The following is a 21,890-nucleotide window of genomic DNA, read 5'->3' as shown; positions in this document are numbered from 1 at the left end:
AATAGGTGAAAAAATCTTGAAAGTAGGGAAACAAATGCAAACTGAACATGGAATAAACAAACAGGGTAAAACTCAACACTGACAAAGACAAGATAATAATAGAGAAGGTTCATGCACTTACAGCCAACTGATTTTCAACAAAGGTGCCAAAAATATACACTGGGTAAAGAACAGCTTCTTCAATAAATGGTGCTGAGAAAACTAGATACCCATATGCAGAAGACTGAAACTAGACCCCTATCTCTCACCATACATAAAAAGCAACTCAAAATGGATTAAACACCTAAATTTAAGACCTGAAACTACTAGAACAAAACAGGAGAAATGCTACGCCAAATGGAGGGTAGGCACTGCTTTTTTGAACAAAATCACAAAGGCACAAGTAACCTAAGCCAAAACAAATGGGACTACATCAAACTAAAAAGTTTCTACACAGCAAGGGATACGGTCAACAAACTGAAGAGACAACCTACAGAATGGGAGAATATGTTTGCAATTTACATATCAGACAAGGGGCTTCATCCAGAATATATAAGGAACTCAATCAATTCAACAGCAAAAAAACCGAAATAACCCAATTAAAAAATGGGCAAAAGACCTGAACAGACATTTCTCAAAACAAAGACATACAAATGGCCAGTCCTGGCCATGAAAAAATGCTCAATCTCACTAATCACCATGGAAATGCAAATTAAAACCACAATGACATACCACCTTACTCTACTGAGAATGGCTATTATCTAAGACAGAAAATAACAAATGCTGGTGACGATGCAAAGAAAAGGGAACTCTCCTAAACTGCTGGGAATGTAAATTGGTGCGGCCACTGTGGACAACAGTACAAAGGTTCTTCAGAGAACTAAAAATTGAACTACCCTATATCCCAGCTATATATACCATTACTGGGTAAACACCCAAAGGAAATGAAATCAATATACCAAATACACATTTGCACTCCTATGTTCATTGCAACACAATTCACAATAGCCAAGAGATGCAGTAAACCTAAATGCCCATCAATGGATGAATGGGGAAAAAAAGAAAAAACCTGTGGTTTTCACATACATAATGAAATTCAGCTACTTAAAAAAAAAACAAAGTGGTTCTCAGAGAAGTACAAAGAAGAATAATGAGAAGAGTGGTGGAATAACAGGTAGAAAGTTATGCTACCTACCCTAAGTGAAATAATGTACCATATATGCATGTACTGAAAAAACACAATGTACCCCACAAATATTACAATGTTTAAAAAATAAACCGAAATTTTAAAAATTTTAAAAATACTAAGGTTTCAAAATCCTTAAGTATTACTGTGTATCAGAAATTTTATATTTATTATGATTTAATTAAAAGTTACTGGTTTAATGTGGCACACTTTGTACATATTTTACCTCCTGTTCCCCACTAAATCCCATTAAAATGAGAATAAAGGAATAAAAGGTAAAAAACCTGTAACAAGACCAAAAGCAAATGAAAGATTTCAACCCATCCCTGGAAGATGAAAAGAAAACTGAAGAGAAAAAATGAATTAAGTCGAACATGAAAAAGTCAGACCCCAGAATCAAAGGGAGCTAGAGCTTAAGAGGGGAACAGACTTTTACTATCTAGAAACGAAATGACAGAGGACATAAGTAGTGAGCTGAGCTAGAAACAAGGAATTAACTGAAGGCCTAAATACTGAGGGTCAACCCCTTCCCTTTCTCCTCATCTCAGTACCCAGTAAAGCTTACAACTAAGTACTCAACTCCAAGCAACAAAATCTTTTTGTAATCCTTGAATGAACTAACTGAAGGAAATAGGACAGTTAGCACCTAATGATAAAGGTTCCCCCAAATAACTGCAGCCTATCTAGCTAAAGCCCACTTATCTCACAACAAAACCTGATTAAATTTCCTATTTCCCTCCATTTTAAACAAAAAATAATCAGATATTTGGGGAAAGCCTGCAACACTATGGGAAAATTTACATAAACAAAAAAACTAATCAGACTATATAAAGAGACTCATATATCTCTATGACAATAGAATGCTACTAAAAATAGCATAAAAAGAACACAAGTAAGAGTTCTTTGAAATAGTAAAATAATTGTCAAAATTAAATAGAGATGGAAAACATGGCAATGAATCTCTAAAATACATAAAGCAAAGTGATGAAAAAGATATAAGAAACAGGTAAGAGACATGGGCCAACATCTGTCTACTAGGAGTGTGCAGAGAAAACACAAAGAATTGAAAAGGTCCACCAAGTGCCCAGGAAAATAAAGGAAAGACTACACCCAGATCCATCAATGAAATTTCAGAACACCAAAAGATAAGGAAAATATCATAAAGCTGGGATAGAGGGAAGGCCACCTAACAATGCAACAAGCCTCACAGAAGTTATCAGGCAACCCATCAGCAACACCAGATGCTAGAATGCTAAGAAAAAAATGCCTTAAAGTTTTAAAGAAGGGTGATATTCAACTTTGTATTCTATATAAAAGGAAATCATTAGTTAAGTCTAATGGTATTAGAAAGTTACTTAGGATGTCATTAAGCAAAGAGAGTACAAAGAAAGAACATGAAAAAAAGGAAAACAAAAGCTCTAATCAAGGAGGGCTGTAAAAGCTCAGGAGTAAGAGATGTACAACAGGCCTACACAATGACAAACCCAGAGAGGAGCAGGACAATGACAGAGGGTTCCGGGAGAGAGATGTCGAGGAGATGGATTCAATAGAACCAATAGTATGCTCAGGACTTTGGAAAAAGAACTATGTCAAAACAGCACAGAAATGCAAGTTTAACAAAAATACAGTCAGCAACTCAAAGAATAAAAATTGTACTAGTCTTGGTCCAAGGTTTGTTTTTTGGTGCTGGGTCTTTTTTTTTTTAAATGAAATAAGCAATGGGCTTCAGAAATAACAACGGAATGAACTGAAGCAATAAGATGAAAGGAAGAAACTGAAAGATATTAATGATATAATGTTAAAGATTAATTTTATTTCACATTTTAAATTAAAAAGAAAATTACACATTCAGTTAATGCAAAGTAAAATACACTTGGTTTTATGTTATGTTAAGGAAAACAAAAGTAAATGAAATCAGGTAAAAGTAAAATACAGAAAAGCTACAGAATATACAAAATAAAGATACAGATTGGAAAACTCTGGCCTTGGGCCAGAAATTCTCTACCTCTAGATTTTCTGAATTTAAAAAGTAACATTTTATTATTTATTTTAGAAGGTTTATTTGTTTTACCTCTGAGTTCAACTGTTACTCTTGGTATTAAGGATCCTTGACTTGTAGCAATGACTAGTGAAAAATACATTTGAGAACAACTGGCATGTCCCATTACAAATGTCTAAATGAAACAATAGTCTATAATACAGACAAAGCATAAGAAATAAGATAAGAAAGAAAGTGAATTAAAATCAGTTAAAGCTGTTTACATAAATGTAGTTATCACTGTACTTTTAAGCTATACTTCATATAATTTAAAGAAGCAATGAAATATATCAAGTCTTCAGACAGGACTCTGGACTACAATGAACATATACTAATTTTTAATAAAAAAAAAAAAAAAAGTTTCAGACATACTTTAAGTTAGAAGAGACCTTAAAAGGTCACCTAATAAAAACAAGTGTCTGATGCCCAAATCCCCAAGGAAACACCCTAGTCAACGGGTCATATCCAGCAAAAGTGTAAATCCCATATCCCCAGGGAACTTATTATTACATTCTGGGGAACACCAAGTTCTTCCCTTTAGCCACTCAAACTCTGCCTCCCTCTAACTGCTACCTGTTGGATCTAACTCTTTCCCTTTTATCCATAAAGAAGTCAAATTACTTGTTAGTATGACAGACTTTCAAACATCTATGGGCAGCTACTTTATCCTACTCTTTCCACCTTCCAACATTTTCTCTTCTTCACTAAGTTACATCTCCAATTATATGAAGTGTTGGCCTCTTTCTCTTTGCTCTCTTCTAAACATATTCCACTTTAATCTAAACCTAAGTAAAACTCAAAATAATATTTACTATAATCAATCTCACAGAAATGAAGTTTTATTCTTAAAGGCTATATGCATGTGTTTACAAAGCTAATCAGTTAATCTTCTCTAACATTAATTAAGAGCATGCATTTTATCTTAACCAATACATTTATCTCATTGCATGAATACTTTACATGTATTAAATCTGTATTTGTCTTGTTCAAATGCAATTCCCAAAAAGATCAAGTGCTGTAAGACTTCACTAAAGCAAAGAACTCACAAAATTATCAAATACTAGTACTCAGAATAAACAAAAATAATGAAAAGACACCAGTACAAATACAGAATGAACGTACATGTGTAGTGGGATCCACAGGTATAATTATTTTTTGCAAATAGCTCACTACATACCCCCCCCCAAAAAAGTATAAATAGGGAGTACAATAACGAATGTCTGAAAATTGAATTTTACTGGATCAGACAGCCACTATGTTTAGTTCAATGCACTGATTGAAAGTGTTGTCCAAGAGAAGCATGAAGCCATCAAATTCATAAATACCTTTTAAATAAATCCCAGTGACACACTAGGACACCAATCATTTTTCCAGAACAAATGCAGTATAATTCTTTCCAATATTACACAGATAATGTCTCTAATGTCTCTAATGATGAAGAAGCCCCAAACTACAGAGATATGGTTAAAAGTTAAAAATTTGTGTGCCCCCCCAAAAAAGACTAAATCACACTATTACTGAGAAGCTTATAAAATCAGTCTTAATGTGTATTACTATACTTTGCTCAGAAGAAAAACAGCACAAGCTAAAATTCTTTCATTAAACAACACGGCTTGATGTCATATAATATCAATGGCATTCATCATAAGAAAGCAACTATCACATGTGCATGCATATTAGCAAATATTTTCTTCTACAGCTGGAAAAAATACGTAGGTACACAACATGAATCAACTCAGTGAATAGGCAGGACACCTGTAAGTTCAATGACTTTGATTTGCTTAATCTCCAAAAATCATGCTACAGGAGAAAAAAACTTTTTTTTTTTTTTTTTAATTCAGTGCATGATGATTTTGCAAGCCATGATGTAGCCTAGAAAGGACATCTTGGTTTCACTAAAGGATACATAAGCTACAAGTGTTATTTGAATGAAAGGCTGCTCTGAATACCCATAAAATTACAGTGTATCTTCCTGGGCTTACGACAGTGTTGAACTACACAGTAAAAACTAGGTAAATCAAATTAGGCCACTGAACTTTTTTTTTTCAATGTATCATATAAAGAAACTGATAGTGAGAGCAAGACTGTTTCATTATGAATCATAGCTGTCAATGTAAAAGGGGAACACCTCTGTAAAATGAGAGATAATTCCTTCATTACAATGATGTCAGTAAACATCACTTCAATGATTTTGAATACATTCCTCAAGAGGTATACAAAAAACAATATATTCTGTATCATGAACCAATTAGTTTGGAAAATACTGATTTCAATTTAAGGGTAACAGAATACCAATAATTGATTTGATCATCAAGATCAAATATTTCCCAAATACTTAATGATTTTCTTCAATCACTGGAGTTGAAAAAAAGTATTACTGGGCACATTACATTTAAAAACCATATGCAAACACTGCAGCTAGATAAATTAATCTTTACAGAGTCAAAAGCATTCAAAAAGAGGATCAGGAATCTACTGGCTGCTATCTCTCAAAATGAAACAACTAGCATCTCAATTTTTATGCATCTGACAGCTAAATCTTCCATGTTTCTTTCCTATTTTTATAATTTTAAAGCTACTCTATGATTTCTGGAGACAGCTGAAATATAAGGCAAGTCACTCAACTATGTCAACTAAAACTTGATCTTTATCAACTACAGAAACCAACCTGGTTCGGCACAGCAGAGAACAAGACAGGGCAGTTAATTTGTTTGCTAATTTTAGCTCTGTCAAAACAAAGGTTACTAAATAACCAAAATCTAAAGCTGTCATTGGCCTGAGGAATACAGACAGGACCATTTCCCTGTTTAGCTTCAGTCAAGACAATTAGTAAAAACCTATGGAGTACAAACATCTGGATAAGAACTGTGTCATTTTTATTTCATAACAAAAAGCTGAAGTAATTTTTATAAACAGCTGAAAGTTATTGTCCATATAGGGTTTTCATTAAATTACAATAAGATTTCTTCTTCGCAACTCTCTTAAATCTAACATTATTTAAAAACAAAAAGTTAAAATTTTTTTACAAAACCGTTTTCCATTTTGCTCGCATTAGAAAACATGTGGGCCTTTTACTGAACCAAATATCCCAAAGGGCAAAAGGAGCTTTAAAGCAATCAAGATAAATCCTCTACCTGCCAGCACGATAAAATTTAACAATCCTAAACAAAAGAGCTTCATTATTATTTTAAGTTCCCCTCATATATTCCCGTACATATCTTAAAAACATATATACTACACATATATTAATACAAACAGTTCCACTACAGAATCCAAGATAAACAATAGTAGCAAACAAATTTGAATAAAAAAATTTAGAAAGTTAATTCTACTTAAGTTCTTAAATAGTTAAGGTTTAAAAGATAATAGAATCATAAACAAGTATTAATAAATCATACCTCAAAAAAATTTTAAGTACTTCAATAAAGGTGCTCTAAGTCTTCTATTAGCAAAAGAAATGTTCACCAAAACTGAATACACTTTTAACATCAATAAAAACTTTTCATATCAAAAGAAATCAATTTTTTTTTTTTTTAAAAAAAAGAACAGCAAGTAGGAATACTGGTATTACAAAAGGGCTAGAAATTTATAAGTAAAAAAAGTCTACCAGGATGGTATATGTGCCAATTCTAGACTCAATATAACATCCCTGAAGGTAATTGTAGTTCCAGCAACACGCACATAATTATTAAATGTTTTTCCTGAATTTGGACTAAACTGGGAAACAGTAAGCATACAACCATTGTCAAAAGTGCTTAACAATAAAGATAATTAGAGCTACTGCACTGACACAAGCACCAAAGTAAAAACTTGAACAATGCAAACATAAAACAAAATTTTAAAAGCTTTAAAACATTTAGAATACAACAAAAACAATGTAAACCTATATGATAACACAACACAATGTAAATAATTCAGATATACCATTAGCAAGCAATGCAAAAGACCTCAGTATTTAAGAACTGTAAAATAAAAATAATATTCCTAGTAGCCAGTGTTTAAATCTTCATCCAGTTATCTGACAAACTTATGGGTGAACAGCAGACCACCTTTTCCAAGCTTTAAGTATTACTATATTAAATTTTAAATATTAGGTAGAAAATATTAAAAGGAAATGAAAAATATACTGAAAAATTATACTACAGGAGAAGTCCAGAGTCACTGAAAAACAAATCAACATCACATAAACCTGTGAACTACTCTAGGGAATGGTGAGGGAAAGCCTAACTTCTCTGTGTGAGGCTGATTTACGTTTATCGACATTTAGCTTACAGAATAGCCAATTGCCTCAAGTTTACAGTAATATTTTCTTTGCTCTATAAAAGAAAAACTACACTTTTTCCATATGTAAACATAATGCCAAAGAAATTTCTTACCAAGAATAGTTTAGCCTTACACAAAGTTACTATCCTCAGTCTTTCAGTTACTTCAACTATAAATCCTAGAGGAGTGCTGTCCAATGAAAATATAATGCAAGCCACATACATAAATTTAAATTTTCAAGTGGCAACTATTTTTTTTAAAAAGCAAAAAGGTAAAATTTTTAATAATTTATTTAACCAAAAATATCCAAAGTATCACTTTAACATGTCATCGTTAATGCATTGATGAAATTTTAAAAGTCGATGAGATATTTTATAATCTTTTTTTCATACTGAGCCTTCAAAAACTGATGTGCATTTTATAGCACATCTCAGGGCTATACTCATTTTAAGTGATCAATAGTTATATGTGGCTAGTGGTTACTGTACTGGACAGCACAGGTCTAGAGTTCTTTCTATGGTTTTAAGATACATGTACAAAATACCAAAGGAGCTGAAATGGGAGCAAACAATATATTAAATTTGAAAGTCCAGAGGGACATTGAGAAAGGTCAATTCAGCCTTCCTCTTGCCAGGAAATCCCTATTTGCTAGGAAGAATCCCAATTTACACCTGTTGTATAATGTAGTTATTAACAGCATCCCTTGTGATCTTCAAAAGTGTCCCACTTTGGATGAAAAATTATATGGTCACCCTACCTATATTCATAATATCCTCAAAGATAACTCCACACTACTTAGAAGAAAATTTAGTTTAAATTCTAATTCTGATGCCTGGAAAAGCTCTAAATTCAAAGGAAAGAACCCTAAAGTTACTACCCTCACCATCAAAAAAAAAAAAAAAACAAAAAACAGAAAAAATTCTGAAAATTTTTTATTTTAAATTTCAGACTAAAAAAAAAAAAAAAAAAAAAGTAAGAATTACCTGTTGAACAAGGCATCTGGAAATTGGGATCATTGCTATCCAAAACAGGCAAACAGAACTGGTTACTTGCAGATCCTAGCATAGGATCCTTATCGCTGAGCATGTTCTTCAGCGAGTCCTCTAAGACATTTTGACTTGCACTAAAATCCTCACAGACTTCATTCTCCAGGTTGGATCCTAGAAATAGGGCATCATCTAAGTGTTCAGTAGGAATTAAATGATTAAATGTATCAACTATATCCATGAAGACTTCTGTGTGTCTTTCAGCCCTATAGAAAGACAAAAAAAATACCATAAGAAATAAAGCTATCAACTGAAAATCACCTAATACCAAATTATTTAATAGTTTTGAGTCTAAGAACACACTTAAGGTATTTCTGAATTGTTTTTAAAAAAAATCCTCACTGTTTCTAGAATATACATTTGGAAATGTAGAACGAAGTTTTACTAAATAATGTTTCTTCATCATGCATGTAGAATATCATTTTACCAGAAATCCTATTAAATGTTCACTCAATTCATTACTTTTAGGGAAAAAATTGCCATTACATAGTCCATGAATTTGACACATTTGAAAGAATTACATGGCTTAAACCATAAAAACTACGTTTTTAACCATAACCTTTTCATAAATTAAGAATCAGACTTAAGAATCACTACTTTTAAAATAAGTCACATAAGAGAACTAAAATCAAATCATTTATTGTCCCATACCTATTAAAATGGTAAAGTAGCCTTGTTTTATCTACAAACCACTGAAGTTATTTAAAGAAAGGTAATATATATAAACAAAAAGCTTTTTTGTGGGGCAGGAGAGGAAAATGCAAACTGTTAACAAAACCAAACAAATCAAAACTCAAAAAACTACACACGCACGCAAAAACGTGCACATATACACACTTTTTCTGGGTTCCCCCTTCAGGAGAAAACAAAATAAACAACAAGAAAACCATCTATATCATGTATTTAATTTTATTTTAGTGAGTTATGTGTGGTCTATAAAGATACCAAGTTATTAGTCTCCTATTTGAATTGTACCTACATATGACATATCACTCAGCAAAAGTCATCTCAAGCTCTGAAGAAGCCTCAGTTATTGAAAGTTGAATTACTTTCAATATTGGTCTTAGAGAAAAGTGAACCAACATATGGGGGGGGGGAGGGGAAATCAACAAAAAACTTCATATCGTTAGCCAGAAAATTCTACTGATTAACTCAGAACATCCTAGGCTCCATTATACCAAGGTGTTTTAGATTAGCAACAAATCTACCATAACTTTCTAAAACTGGCCTTGAATTCTTCTCCTATAAAAATGAGGGAGGAAGTTAAGAGATACCATTTGCTGGGCTCATATTGTATGCCATATTGTGCTAAACATTTTTCTTACATTTATAAAATTTTACTCCCGAATAATAAATAAGGTATATTACTATACTTGTTTTACAAAGAAAATGCGCTTAAGTAATTTAAATGTCTTCTCCCAAAATCACACAAAGAGCCAAAATTCAAACCCAAGTTTCAGGCTCCATAACCCATGCCCGTAACTATTATTACCCTTCCACACTGAGCTAAGGTGCTGGGGAGATTTGACTCAAAGGCACTTTAAAAACAATTTTCCAACAAATCAGTGATTGCCTGGGTTAGGAGATAAGGGAAGGACAGAATACAAAAGAAACTGGTGGATACTTTGAGGGATGACCTTGATTGTGGCAGTGGTTTCACAACTCTGTTCATTTTTAAAAAATACAGTTTACTGTACCTCAATTTAAGAAAAAGAAAGCAAAATGTCCTCGCTCTCACAAAAGTTAATCCCCTTCTAAACAGAAGAGTTTCAGGATCTCTTCTCAAATTTTGCTATTTATTTACATCGAAATATTAATATGGATCCCCATACAGGCCAGCCGCCAAAAAAAAAAGAAATTTTAATGAAATACTGATATAAAATGTTAACTATATACTGACTTGCTGGTTATTTTATATGCATTCTCTTAATTAATAGAAAATTGTAGCTAACAATGCTGATGAAAACTCAGGAAAAGTTCCTTTAAGAATTTCCTATGTACAGGCCAGCCCACAAAAACGAGGAAGGCAAATGTAAAATGAGGGAGGAAGCTGGGGTGGTGCAGAGCAAGTCCTGTACTAGCCATCTGCCAAAAAAAAAAAAAAGAAATTCCCTACCTCAAAACCTAAGAAAGGCTCGATTACCATGTATCACCAATACTTCCAATAATACATTTTTAAGTTCCAAAAACATTTAAGTATAATAAATTCTGATAATTAAGTTATTTATGAAAAAAATTTATTAAATGTTTACAAAATTAAGTAGATTATAAATATCGAAGAATTCATTTATCTGAACGTGCTGGAATCCAAAATTTACCACGGGCCAAAGCTACTTTCTCTTCATACGGTTGCATCCCAATTAGTAATCATTTTTCCTCAGATGAATCAAAAAGAAAAAAAGGCCATTTTAGCACTAGAAACAAAAAGCTAACTTTCCTTCTAAAAACGGTATGCTGAATATATTGAAAAATGCACTCATTCCCAGAGCGACTCAAGGCTAGTAAAATTCTACAAACTTCACCTGAGGTCTTTCTGTTGCACCAACTATTCGCTGCACTGTGTGCTTTCAACTGATGGAGGCATTCTTGAACACTCAGAACATTCAAAAGTTATGGTCACAGAGCTCAAGATCACAAAGCCATAAGGGAGACCAGACCATTCCAAACTGTCATCTAAATGAGTAATACTCCCCCCCCCCCCCCCCCCCGCCAATAATACTGCTATTAGTGAAACCATCCCCAAACTCCTTTACTGAAAGTATCTTCAGGGCCTGTGGCATATTTTTTAATCTCAACAGTAGACAAGTAGCCAATATTTAGTCTTTAAAACTTAATTTAAAAAAAAAAAAGTAAAGCATATTGTAAATAAGATGTGTGAATCAAACTTTCCAGTACTGTTGTTTGGTCAAAACTAGTTTGACTTATAAAGTGAGTTTCCCTGTATATAAACGGTCATTACCAGGAAAAAGGCTTCTGTGGTCAAAAGTGGTGAAAGACGGGCTATAACAAAGTTACATTTCTTTAACAACTTTTATTAATTCAACAAATGTTTACTGAACTTTACTAGGCCAATGAGAATAGGAATCTTTTAAGACAGAGTATAAACTATCCCAAATTTATGAGTCTAAAGAAGACAATTTCCACAGGAGACATCACAATGCTAGTGTTTTGTGGTATACACTTTAAGAAAAATTGTTATAAAATAAGGAGACTGATTTCTCTTATATGGTTTGAACTGACTCTGAAAGTAATTCCAAAGGAAAAATGCCAAAAATGATAGTATACAGCCATCTAACAAGACCATCTTGAAAGTAACATTTATTGGAAGTGTAATTTTTAAAAAATCAGTTTCAGATATCAAGTGCTCAAATATCAAGTGTCAAAATAACTCCTATGCTAAATAGGAAAACGTTAACCGATTTTAGAAATAATAACTCACTTAAAATGAACACATTAATCTACTAAATGCAAATGTGGTATCCTGCATTGGATCATGGAACAGAAAAAGGACAGCAGTGGAAAAACTGGTGAAATCAGAATAAAGTCTCTAATTTAGTTAATAGTTATATACAATCTCTTAGTTCTCACAAAGGCACTAAGCATTATGTCAGACATTAATAATCAGGGAAACTGGATGAAGTGTATATAGGAACTCTATCCTCGCTTTGCATCTTTTCTATAAATCTAAAATTACTCCAAAATAAAGTCTTAAAAAAAAAAAAAACACTAACCTAAGAAAGAATGCTCTTGAATACCCAATAATAGGGATAGACAAAGATAATCAAATTAAGGAAAAAAATTAAGAGCCAGTTTAGTATCTTCCTTAATTATACAGACTCTTTAACTTAAACAAATTCCTGTTTCGTACACTGAAATATTTTTTGAATGCTTCCTTACATTTGGCATTCTAAATTTAATAACTAAAATATAAAAAGCCTATCTAGGGTTACATTTTAAATGGCTAATGACATGTGTAGATCCAATTAAATCCATAGTAAAAATTTGGGAATACATTGCTAAAGTCAGAAATTGTTTCTGGGTTCCGAGTCACACCTCATGTTTACGGACAAGAGAATGTTGGCAGCTAAACCAGAGAACTTGATAATCTGCTTAGTTCAAAACTACTCATGTATTCATGTATTTATTAAGCATCTACTACAAAGCATTATCTTAAGTTCCAGTGAAACAAACCTCAATGTTGGATTCAAGGAACTCATAAGCGAAAATAGAATACAGACATACAAAAAAACACAACAACACGTAAACACAACAAAATATGAAGTATCATATTAAAGGGCTGTAGACAGTATCACAGAGTAAGGTGAAACTCAGGATGCCAAGAAAGGCTAGGCAGATTATATGTGAGCTGGATGCTAAAGGTCCAGAGGATATTCCAGGAAAATGGAACGGCACGTGCTAATTATGAATGGCTGAGTTTGGTCTAGATGACATTTATAAAGACTCAGAATACAATTAAATATTAGTACTAACATTCTAAATAAAATTTAATCTGAATCCAAAGATATCTCCCACTTTAAAATATTTGTTTCATCTGTAACTCAATTATACTACAGCCAAATTTAGTTTACACCAACAAAACAAGCCTATATTATTTTCTAAGTGGTTCAGGTATGAAAAGAATGCAAAAAGAGGAAATTTAGAAAGTATCAACAGCAAAAAATTACACTTACACAAAAACCCACTTTAAAAGTACATTAAAATTGTCTATCCCAACTTTTTAAAAACATCTTTGAAGTAAACCTATGTATCTTATCATATTATTTCTTAAAAAAAAAAAGACACATAAAAGCCTAACAATAAATCACTAAAACTACCAAAGGCCCTAAAAGGTTATAGTATGACGAATAACCTCTCATGTAGTCTACATTTGTGTGTGTGTGTGAGAGAGAGTGTGTGTGTGTAGAATGTAGTGTGAGAACAAAAATATATTACAAAGATTATAAAATCTATGAAGAAAAATTAAAATAACAATGATGGTGGTAGTGACGGTGGGGCAGTCTATGTATGATGATAAATGAAGTCCTCACTAATAGGGTAACATCTGAGCCAAAACCTGAAGTGAGGGACTGACCAATCGACAAATGGGTAAGAGTAATCCAGGCAAAACTTTGAAGTGCAAAGACCTTCGATGGGGAGCATACTTGAGGTCTTCCAGCCCCTACACCATAGTCTAAGCAGTCAATTTCACAGGCATGCTTACTAAAAATAATTTTCTGATAGGCAATAATATCAGAATAAAAGTACTACTACTAATAGTGATTATAAAATTTTAAAATGTGCTGTAACTGCATATCAGGCACTGTTCTCCATGCTTTACCATCAGTAATTCTCAATCATGGGCGATTATGCCCATTCAGAGCACCTTTGGCCATGTCTAGAGATGTTTTTGACCATCACAACTGGAGAGGGTACTACTGTCATCTAGTAAATATACTATAATGACAGCCTCACAACAAAGAAGTTTCTAGCCAAAAATGTTAACAGTGCCAAGGTTAAGAAATTCTGCTCTACATTCATTAATTCGTTTAATCCTCACAACAACCCTATATTATCATGCTTATAGCAAAAAAAAAAAAAAAGGAAAAGAAAAAGAAAGAAAGAAACTGTGATCAGAGAGATTAAACTACTTGTTATACTAAATTGTGAAGCTAAAATCTGAACCCAGAAAATTTCAATCAAGAGTCAATGTGCTTTTACCACTACCCTATATTACCTCTTTGTATAGTTAAATTCACTGAATGTTTATTATGTGCAGGGCACTGTGCTACATAACTTAAATGCATTATGTCATTTAATCCTCCCAACCACACAATTAGGCAAGTACTTTTATTATTCTCAATTTACAAGAGAGGGGCTAACCCTTAGCAAAATTACACCCAATATTACCGAATAAATAAGTGATAGAGCGAGACTCAAATCCACTCTATATAACACCAAGATCAGTTCTTTACATTATAGTATAACAACGTTAAAGATGAATCATAGCTCATCCTCCCAGGAGAGAGTCAAGGAAAATGTGGTATGACACAATACCACAAAATACAATTCTACATACCCACTTCAAATTCTGATCCAGTTAGTTAGAATCTATTGGCAAGACTTCATAAAAGAAAGCAAGGATTACAACTTCCTTTCTGAATTTAACATGTAAATAGAATATAGAAGACACCAAGGTGTCTGCTGTGCAAAGATAACTAAGACCAAAGCAGACGTAAGAACCTAGGAAAAGAACTATCAAGTAGAAGTTAAAACCAGTAAAAGCAGACTTACACTAGCCAACAGTAGTAAGAGTAAACTTCAAAGTTTACAGCTATATTGGCATTATATCATAACTGACATATAAGAAGCATTAGAAGTTTGAATTAACTGCAGTAGTATATGAAACTAGGTCATCATTAAAACTATGGCCTAGGTAATAACGGTCCAAGCTAACATGTATTTAGCACATACTATATGCCAGGTCCTATGCTAAGTGTACTGTATGCACTATCTCATTAGTTCCTCAGAATGACCTTGCAAGGTAGGTGCAATTATTACTTCTTTCACAGAAGAGCAAACTGAAGCCCAGACAACTACATTAATTTGCACAAGGTCACACACCCAATATTCTCAAATTTGAACCTAGGCAGTGTGATTCCTGAGCCTGTACTTTTAAATTACTATATTTTATGCACTCTTACTTGAATACATTAATTTTTAAGGTTTTAATATATCACTAATTAAATCTTAAAAAATACTGGGAACAAAAGTCACCCACCCTTCTTCCAAAATAAAGGAAATATGCATACCACCCTCTACACATAAAAACCAAAATGGCTATCCTCAGTGTGTATGAACAACAACATCATCTGGAGGAAAAGCAATTTATGAGCTATAAACACTGCAATTTATTTTCACAATCTAAAATTTTCACAATCTAAAATTTTGTTTTCATGTCCCCAGCTCACACAAATTATGAATGAATTAAAATAATAAGTTTAGCCTTTACTAATAGTTAAATGTGTCCCCCCAAAGTTCATGTATCAGAAACATTATCTCCACTGCAACAGTGTTAAGAGGGTAGGAAATCCAATTATGGTTATTAAAAAGTGGGGCCTTTAACAGAGATTAGATTTTGAGGACTGTACCCTTGTGAATGGATTGATCCATTCGTGGAGTAATGGGCATGGTTCTGATGGTTTTATAAGGAGACAGAGTAAGGTTAGCTATCTTGTTCATGCCATTCTTTCACCATGTGATATCCTGCATAGCATAGAGTCACCACCAAGAAGACCCTCACCAGATGTGTTCCCTGGACCTTGGACTTCCCAGTCACTAAAACTGTAAGAAATAAATTTCATTTCTTTATAAATTACTGTTTCAGGTATTCTTTTATAAGAAATGGACTAACATAGCCTTTCTGTACCATCTATTCAAAACTGCCTAATAAAGTTAGATTTTGCCAACAGATTAAAACTTCTGGATAATATTTTTAAATTTTTACTTAACTATTTTTCTACATCCCCTCTTCACTGTACAAATGATTATAAAAAATTAAATTCCCTGACCATTAAAAAATAGTCTAAATTAAATAAATAACGCATGACAGTAATTTGTCCAGTCTACACATTTGTCAATTCCTCATACAATGCCTTTTATAACTCTTGAAATATCTTCCTCTTTTAACTCTTACTACACTGCTTTAACATCTCATGTCTTTGAATCCTTTTTCCCTGCCTCGCTTAGATGTGTTCTTTGAGAGTAGAAACAGCACCTGGGTCTCAAATATTTTTAATTCAATCCATACTTTCAATATTGTTCTGTGTGTAACCAAAGGGCAACAATTATTTTTTTACTGTTCTCAAAAATGCAACAGTATCATAGATGTGTAACAGTTCACCAAGTAATTTTCATAATTTAAAAAATGAGATCTATGCTTCAGAAAAGATACTCCAGGATTCTCAGAGGGTGCTCTAAGAAGAAATGAGAGAAATAGAGCTCCAAAAAAGAAAAATCCAACAGCCACTTGTCAGAAAAAAATTCCTGATGTGGATGAATGAAAGCATTTAGAAATCAGCACTCAAAGAACCCTAAACTCCCTTACACTGTGTGGTTAAGTAGTTATAGGTAACGCAAAAACCTAGATACTAATCAATGAACCTCATTATCTCATTAAAAAAATAGAAAAGGTATTATTTCCAGAAAAAAAAAATAGTAAGTAAAAAAAAATTTCATGAGAAATTAAAATGGTATTTGATTTGTTTTAAGAAAAAAAACAAACTAGTGCACATTTAAGAAAGCAAAATGTATCAAAAAAGCAAACACCACATTAACACGTCAAGGAAGATAATCATTAACTGTTTTAGTACTTGAAACAAAGAACTATGCATAATTTTCATTCACCAGTTTTTCCAAGTGCCCATACTAAGTAAAAATCTAAACTCTTAGGATAATTATGCAGTAAATTAAATTCTCACTTGCTGCCTTACAACTTTTATCAATACATTATGTAAGTCCAAGACTACCAACCTCTCCTAGCTGATTCCAATACTCAATAGCAGTTTAATTTTAATAACATGATTTTAAATGATTAATATAAAATAAAAACAAATTTCTTTCGACTTTTCTATCTTGAAATTCGCATTTGACCAAAACTATTTTTCATTTCAGACTTGACTTATCTGAACATGCAACATAGAAGTATACAGTAAGATCAACATGACAAAGTTATCTGACGTCTATCCCAACAACAGGGAATGGCATAATTCAGTGTAATAGATAAACTCACTGTTCTCCCAACAGGATGCAAAAGCAGTATAATAAATTATGTTTTTATCCCTTTCAATAAACAGACCTACAAAGCATGCAAGAAACGGGAAAATTTTGGTCTCATTACTGACTCATTTGTTATCGTTTTGACCAGTCATGGGTACAAAAATCAAATAAAGCTTAAAATAGAAGATTGCGATTTTTTTTTAATAAAAGTGACCCATTTCAGCTAAGTACAAGTCTTTCTGCTGCTAAGAAATTGACTGAATGTGTGGCTTTGTCAGAGCAATAACAGTTCCTAAAAGTGCCCCCTTAAATTCTGTTACTATCATCAGAAAATGGAGTATGCATTTAAAAATAATAACAGTGATAGTGATGATGATGATGGAAAGAATCATTATGGTAATATGTGAAAAGTAAACAGAAGGGAAGAAAAAATAAGCAGAGAAAAGATCTAAATGACAGCAAAGGCTAAAAATTACTATTTGTAATAACAGCAATCTTTACACAACACTTTTTGTGCTCTAGACTAGAGCTATAGTAAGTATCTACAATAGAAAATTTCCTGTTTCTTTGATTCCCATGTCTCTTTCCTATCACAAACACACATCTTCACTTATATTTTCACAATCCCCAACACTTCATTCAAGACTCAAATGGTAGGAAATGAGTAAGTAACTGAGGCATAGTTTTGGAGGATCTTAAGCAACCACTATGGAAAAAGGCAGACAACTTCAACTCCAAAATAGTAACTAAATAGAACAATGTATTCCCTAAACAGTTTAGTGCATCATTTTTAAATTTTAACTTAAAATTAAGTATTAAAGTTCGTATTGGGGAAGGAAGGCTCAGTTATCGACATGAAATGAAAATTAGGACTGGGTAGATAACAAAGCATTGCTGTCACATTAATCCATGATCATATTGTACTAATAATTGCTGAATAGCACTAATAGTCACACACTCGAATCATAAATTTCTAGGAAATAGCATTTAAAAACCCAAAGACAGGAAAAGGTCATCTGACCCGGCAATACATTGCTGAGGTAAAGAAGGGACACTGGACTATACGGGATACCAACCTTCTCTCCCTTTTTTCTCCACCCTGTACCCCTCCCCTGTGTCAGGTGATCAGTTATTTAGCACCATAAACACGTACGTTTCGACACAAGTGGTTCATTAAATTACACGTATTCTCGGAAGGCAAGATGCTAAGCTTCTCATTTCAAACTAAGCAAAAGGAATCGACAGTTTGGGTCCCGAGCACAAAAGCGCGCGGTAACAGGATGGACAGAGCACCAACTACCCTTTCCAAAAGAGGAGACAAGGATCGGTCTCGCGACCGAGGCCAGTCCCAGCTTCCCGGACCCAGGGCCCAAGCTCGATGCCGGGTCTCCCCCAAGAAGAAAGAGGCCCGAAGGGCCGGATCCTAGGGCTTGCGAGCCAGGCCTTCCTGGCAGCGCCCGCCGTGTCTCCCGGCCTGCACGCCCGCGCGGCGGCGGGGCACATTCGCAGCCGAGAGCCGGGGACCAGCGGTCCGGGGAAGGCCGCGGCCCGGACCCCCAGCCTGGCAACCGCGCCGACACGGCTCCCTCCCCAAACGGTCTCGGGTGGCAGAGGCGCGGTCCGGGTAGGCCGAGGACGCTGCGCAAAAGGCCTCAGACGCGACTTCCCGGCTGCGCGGGAGAAAGGCGCGGAGTGTGTGCCGCGGGAGGGGCGGGGAGGCCCGCGGAAGCGCTGTGCGTGTGCAAGGGGATGGGGGAGGGGAGGATTGCCCGTCTCCCTGGCCGCGGCCACAGCCGCAACTCACCCAGCTCCGCCAGACGAGCGCTACCACTGGCAGCAAGAGGAAGATGGTGGCCGCTGCCGCCGCTACCGCCGCGGAGGAGGAGGAGGAGGAGGAGGAGGAGGGGGCCCGGTGGGTGCCGCGGAGAGGGGGTACGCGCAGGACGTCGGCGTCGCTGCCACAACCTCTTTTCCTCCCGGGACCAAGCGGCTGCTGCTGACGACGCTACTGCTGGCTTCCGTGCCGCCCGCCTAACCCTCGTTGCAGCCGCCGCCGCCGTGGGCCCGAGGGTCACTTGCCTCGTGGGGACCGTGAGGCGGCGCGAGACCCCGCAGCCATCAGCATGCGGCGGCGGCGCGGGAGCAGGAGCGGGGCCGCATCACGTGATCCTACTGTTTACCGGACCCGGGGCCACGGCCTGCGTCGCTGCCGCGCCTGCGCACTGTGGGGCCTCCCGTGCCGCGCCTCCGCGGGGACCCAAGCGGACGCGCTACGTTGCGCTTCCGCGCCCCTCCCTGTCTTCGGGCGACGCGGCAGCGCCCGCGGGCCTTTAGCTTTTATCTCCCGGGCGGCCGGGAGCGGGAGGAGCGAAGCAATAGATGAGCTCTTTTTCTCGATTGCAATAAGCACGAAGGCTTCACGGTTAATGTAATATTGATGAGCAAAACTACTCCCCACCCCCAGGTACTGTTTATTAATCGGGTGTGAGTCCCAGAATGGTAACCTAGGGAGGAGGAACTGAGCCCGCTGCCGAAATCTCTCTGCTGGCTCTGCACAACAGCCTCACCATTAACTACCACCACCTCCACCGTGCCCCGCATAGCTGGTCTGCCTCAGGACTCAAGTTGCCTCTTCCACGAAATTCCTGGCACCAAGAAACATTCCTGGTATCCGGCAAGCAGTCTTCAAAATGTGGTCCTAGAGGGCCGGCCCCTGGCTCACTTGGAGAGTGTGGTGCTGGCAACACCAAGTCAAGGGTTAAGATCCCCTTACCGGTCATCTTTAAAAAAAAAAAAAAAAAAAAAAAAATGTGGTCCCGGGATTCCCTGAGTGCTCCCCAAGACTTTTCAAAGGAGCCTCAATTACTTTGCCTATCTATGGCCAAGTTTTCTTCCAATCTTTCAACCAAAACAGCATATAGCAACTGATTAAATGCAGAAGCAGATGAGAATCCAGGTATCTTCTATTAAGCCAGGCATTAAAGAAATTTGCAAAAATTTTAAATCAATACCACTCTTTTTGCTAGTTTGTTGGAAAATATGTTTTTCATAATAAATGTTTACAATAACATGTAATGGGTTTGTTGCTATTTTTAAGTAATAAGTGTTTTTAATTTTTCTTGGATTTAATTTCCAAGATGGTAAATATCAATAGATACAACCATGTAAAGAAAAGCTCTTGGGAGTCCCTTAATTTTTATGAGTGTGCAGGGGTCCAGAGACCAAAAATATTGAGTGCAACTGGTCAAGGCTGTACTTCCACAGCAGCTTGGGTTGACTCCTATCTCAGCCCTTAAGAAGCACTATGAAGTAATTGTTGCTTGTTAGTCACTTCGACCTAAATGAGACTTTGAGGGACAAGGATTGTGTCTTCTTTTTGCAGGAACCATTACAGTATTCAGTATACCTGCTGAGCACCTTCCCACGTGGCCTCACTCTTCTAAAACCTTTACAGCACTTGACTTAAGCCTTAAACCAACCACAGCACACATTGTAAGATCAGAGCAGGGTAGAAGATCTTCATGTGTTGAAGGTCTATCCTTTCCTTTTTCCAGTCTTCTGATATTTTAAGCACTTCCAGTACCAAATGCTCTTGTACAAAGGAAGTTTGAATTGTCCTGATTCTCCTGGGTTCCTAGAATTCCACCCCCTGCCTAGACTCATCAATCCCTCAAGACTAACAATCTTTTTCTTTAATGGTGTTTTGAGAATGAAATGGAAATGAGTAATCAATTTTTTTTTTCACTTGGAATGTCTAGGATTAACTACAAAAACCTTACTTATCTATAGTCTTCTGGATCTCAATGTGAAATTTAAAAAGATCATTGAAAAAAATAAAATTATTGTTATAAACAAAATCAAATCCTGAAGGAATTCACAGAGTAGAACTCAATAAAGGAAATAATTAGATAGAAAATCCCCCTTGAAGACTGAGGAGAACTTACCTTTTCAGAGAAATTTTAATAAATTTAGGAAAAAACAAAATAGAGGTAAAAAAAATAAGAACCATAAGACTGTCACATTTACAAAACAAGGATTTCTGATCCTGAAGAAGACGACAAGCTTGCATAAAGCATGATGTTTTGATTCTATTATTTTGAACAAGCCAAGTGTCCAGATTCACATTTGTCCACTAGTGATCTTTGCTTTTTGCTTCCAGGTGTAAACACAAACTATTTGTCTTTTACCCAATTCATAGAAAGTTTACTAGAAGAAAGAGCCAGAATAATAATATTGGGAATCACTGTAACTGCACATAGGATATTGCTTTAGCTAAAAGGCTTATTGGAAAATCAGATTGCACTGGTAACATTGAAAACTCCAATTTAACTTGGGAAAGTTAAATTTGGTAGGAAAACAAAACAAAACAAATAATGGCTAAAACTTATTATTTGTATTTGGCTAAAAAATTATGAAAGAAGGAAAATTGACAAAATTTGGATCTTGCAAAACTTTTACCCTCCCAAATGACCCCAAACACCACCACAATCCCTCCTACCACTTTATCTGGATTGTTCCTGCATCCTTTAAAGATAACAGCTCAGTGATACCTCCCAGAACCCATTACACTGAATGGTGAAACACTATAGGCATTCCTACTCAA

At 35.3% G+C, this 21,890-nt stretch overlaps 1 protein-coding gene across 3 annotated transcripts in view; it reads right to left on the bottom strand.

Moving 5' to 3' along the window:
• Positions 1-19,442, bottom strand: part of PHF3 (PHD finger protein 3) — a 76,921-nt gene extending 57,479 nt beyond the window's left edge. Inside the window, exons 1-2 of one of the 3 annotated variants that reach the window (XM_063097011.1) lie at positions 19,092-19,442; positions 8,450-8,718 (exon numbers count right to left, since the gene is read on the bottom strand). In XM_063097011.1, coding sequence (XP_062953081.1) covers positions 8,450-8,693 — 244 coding nt within the window. In that variant the 5' untranslated portion in view covers positions 8,694-8,718; positions 19,092-19,442. The remainder of the gene's footprint in view (positions 1-8,449; positions 8,719-19,091) is intronic. The other 2 variants (XM_063097008.1, XM_063097010.1) reach the window with 2 other exon arrangements.
• Positions 19,443-21,890: the final 2,448 nt, after the last annotated feature.

Source organism: Cynocephalus volans, chromosome 5 (genome assembly GCF_027409185.1).
Source record: "Cynocephalus volans isolate mCynVol1 chromosome 5, mCynVol1.pri, whole genome shotgun sequence".
NCBI lineage: Eukaryota > Metazoa > Chordata > Mammalia > Dermoptera > Cynocephalidae > Cynocephalus > Cynocephalus volans.
Note: the sequence above shows the minus strand (reverse complement) of the source record. Positions and strands in the feature narration are given on the sequence as shown.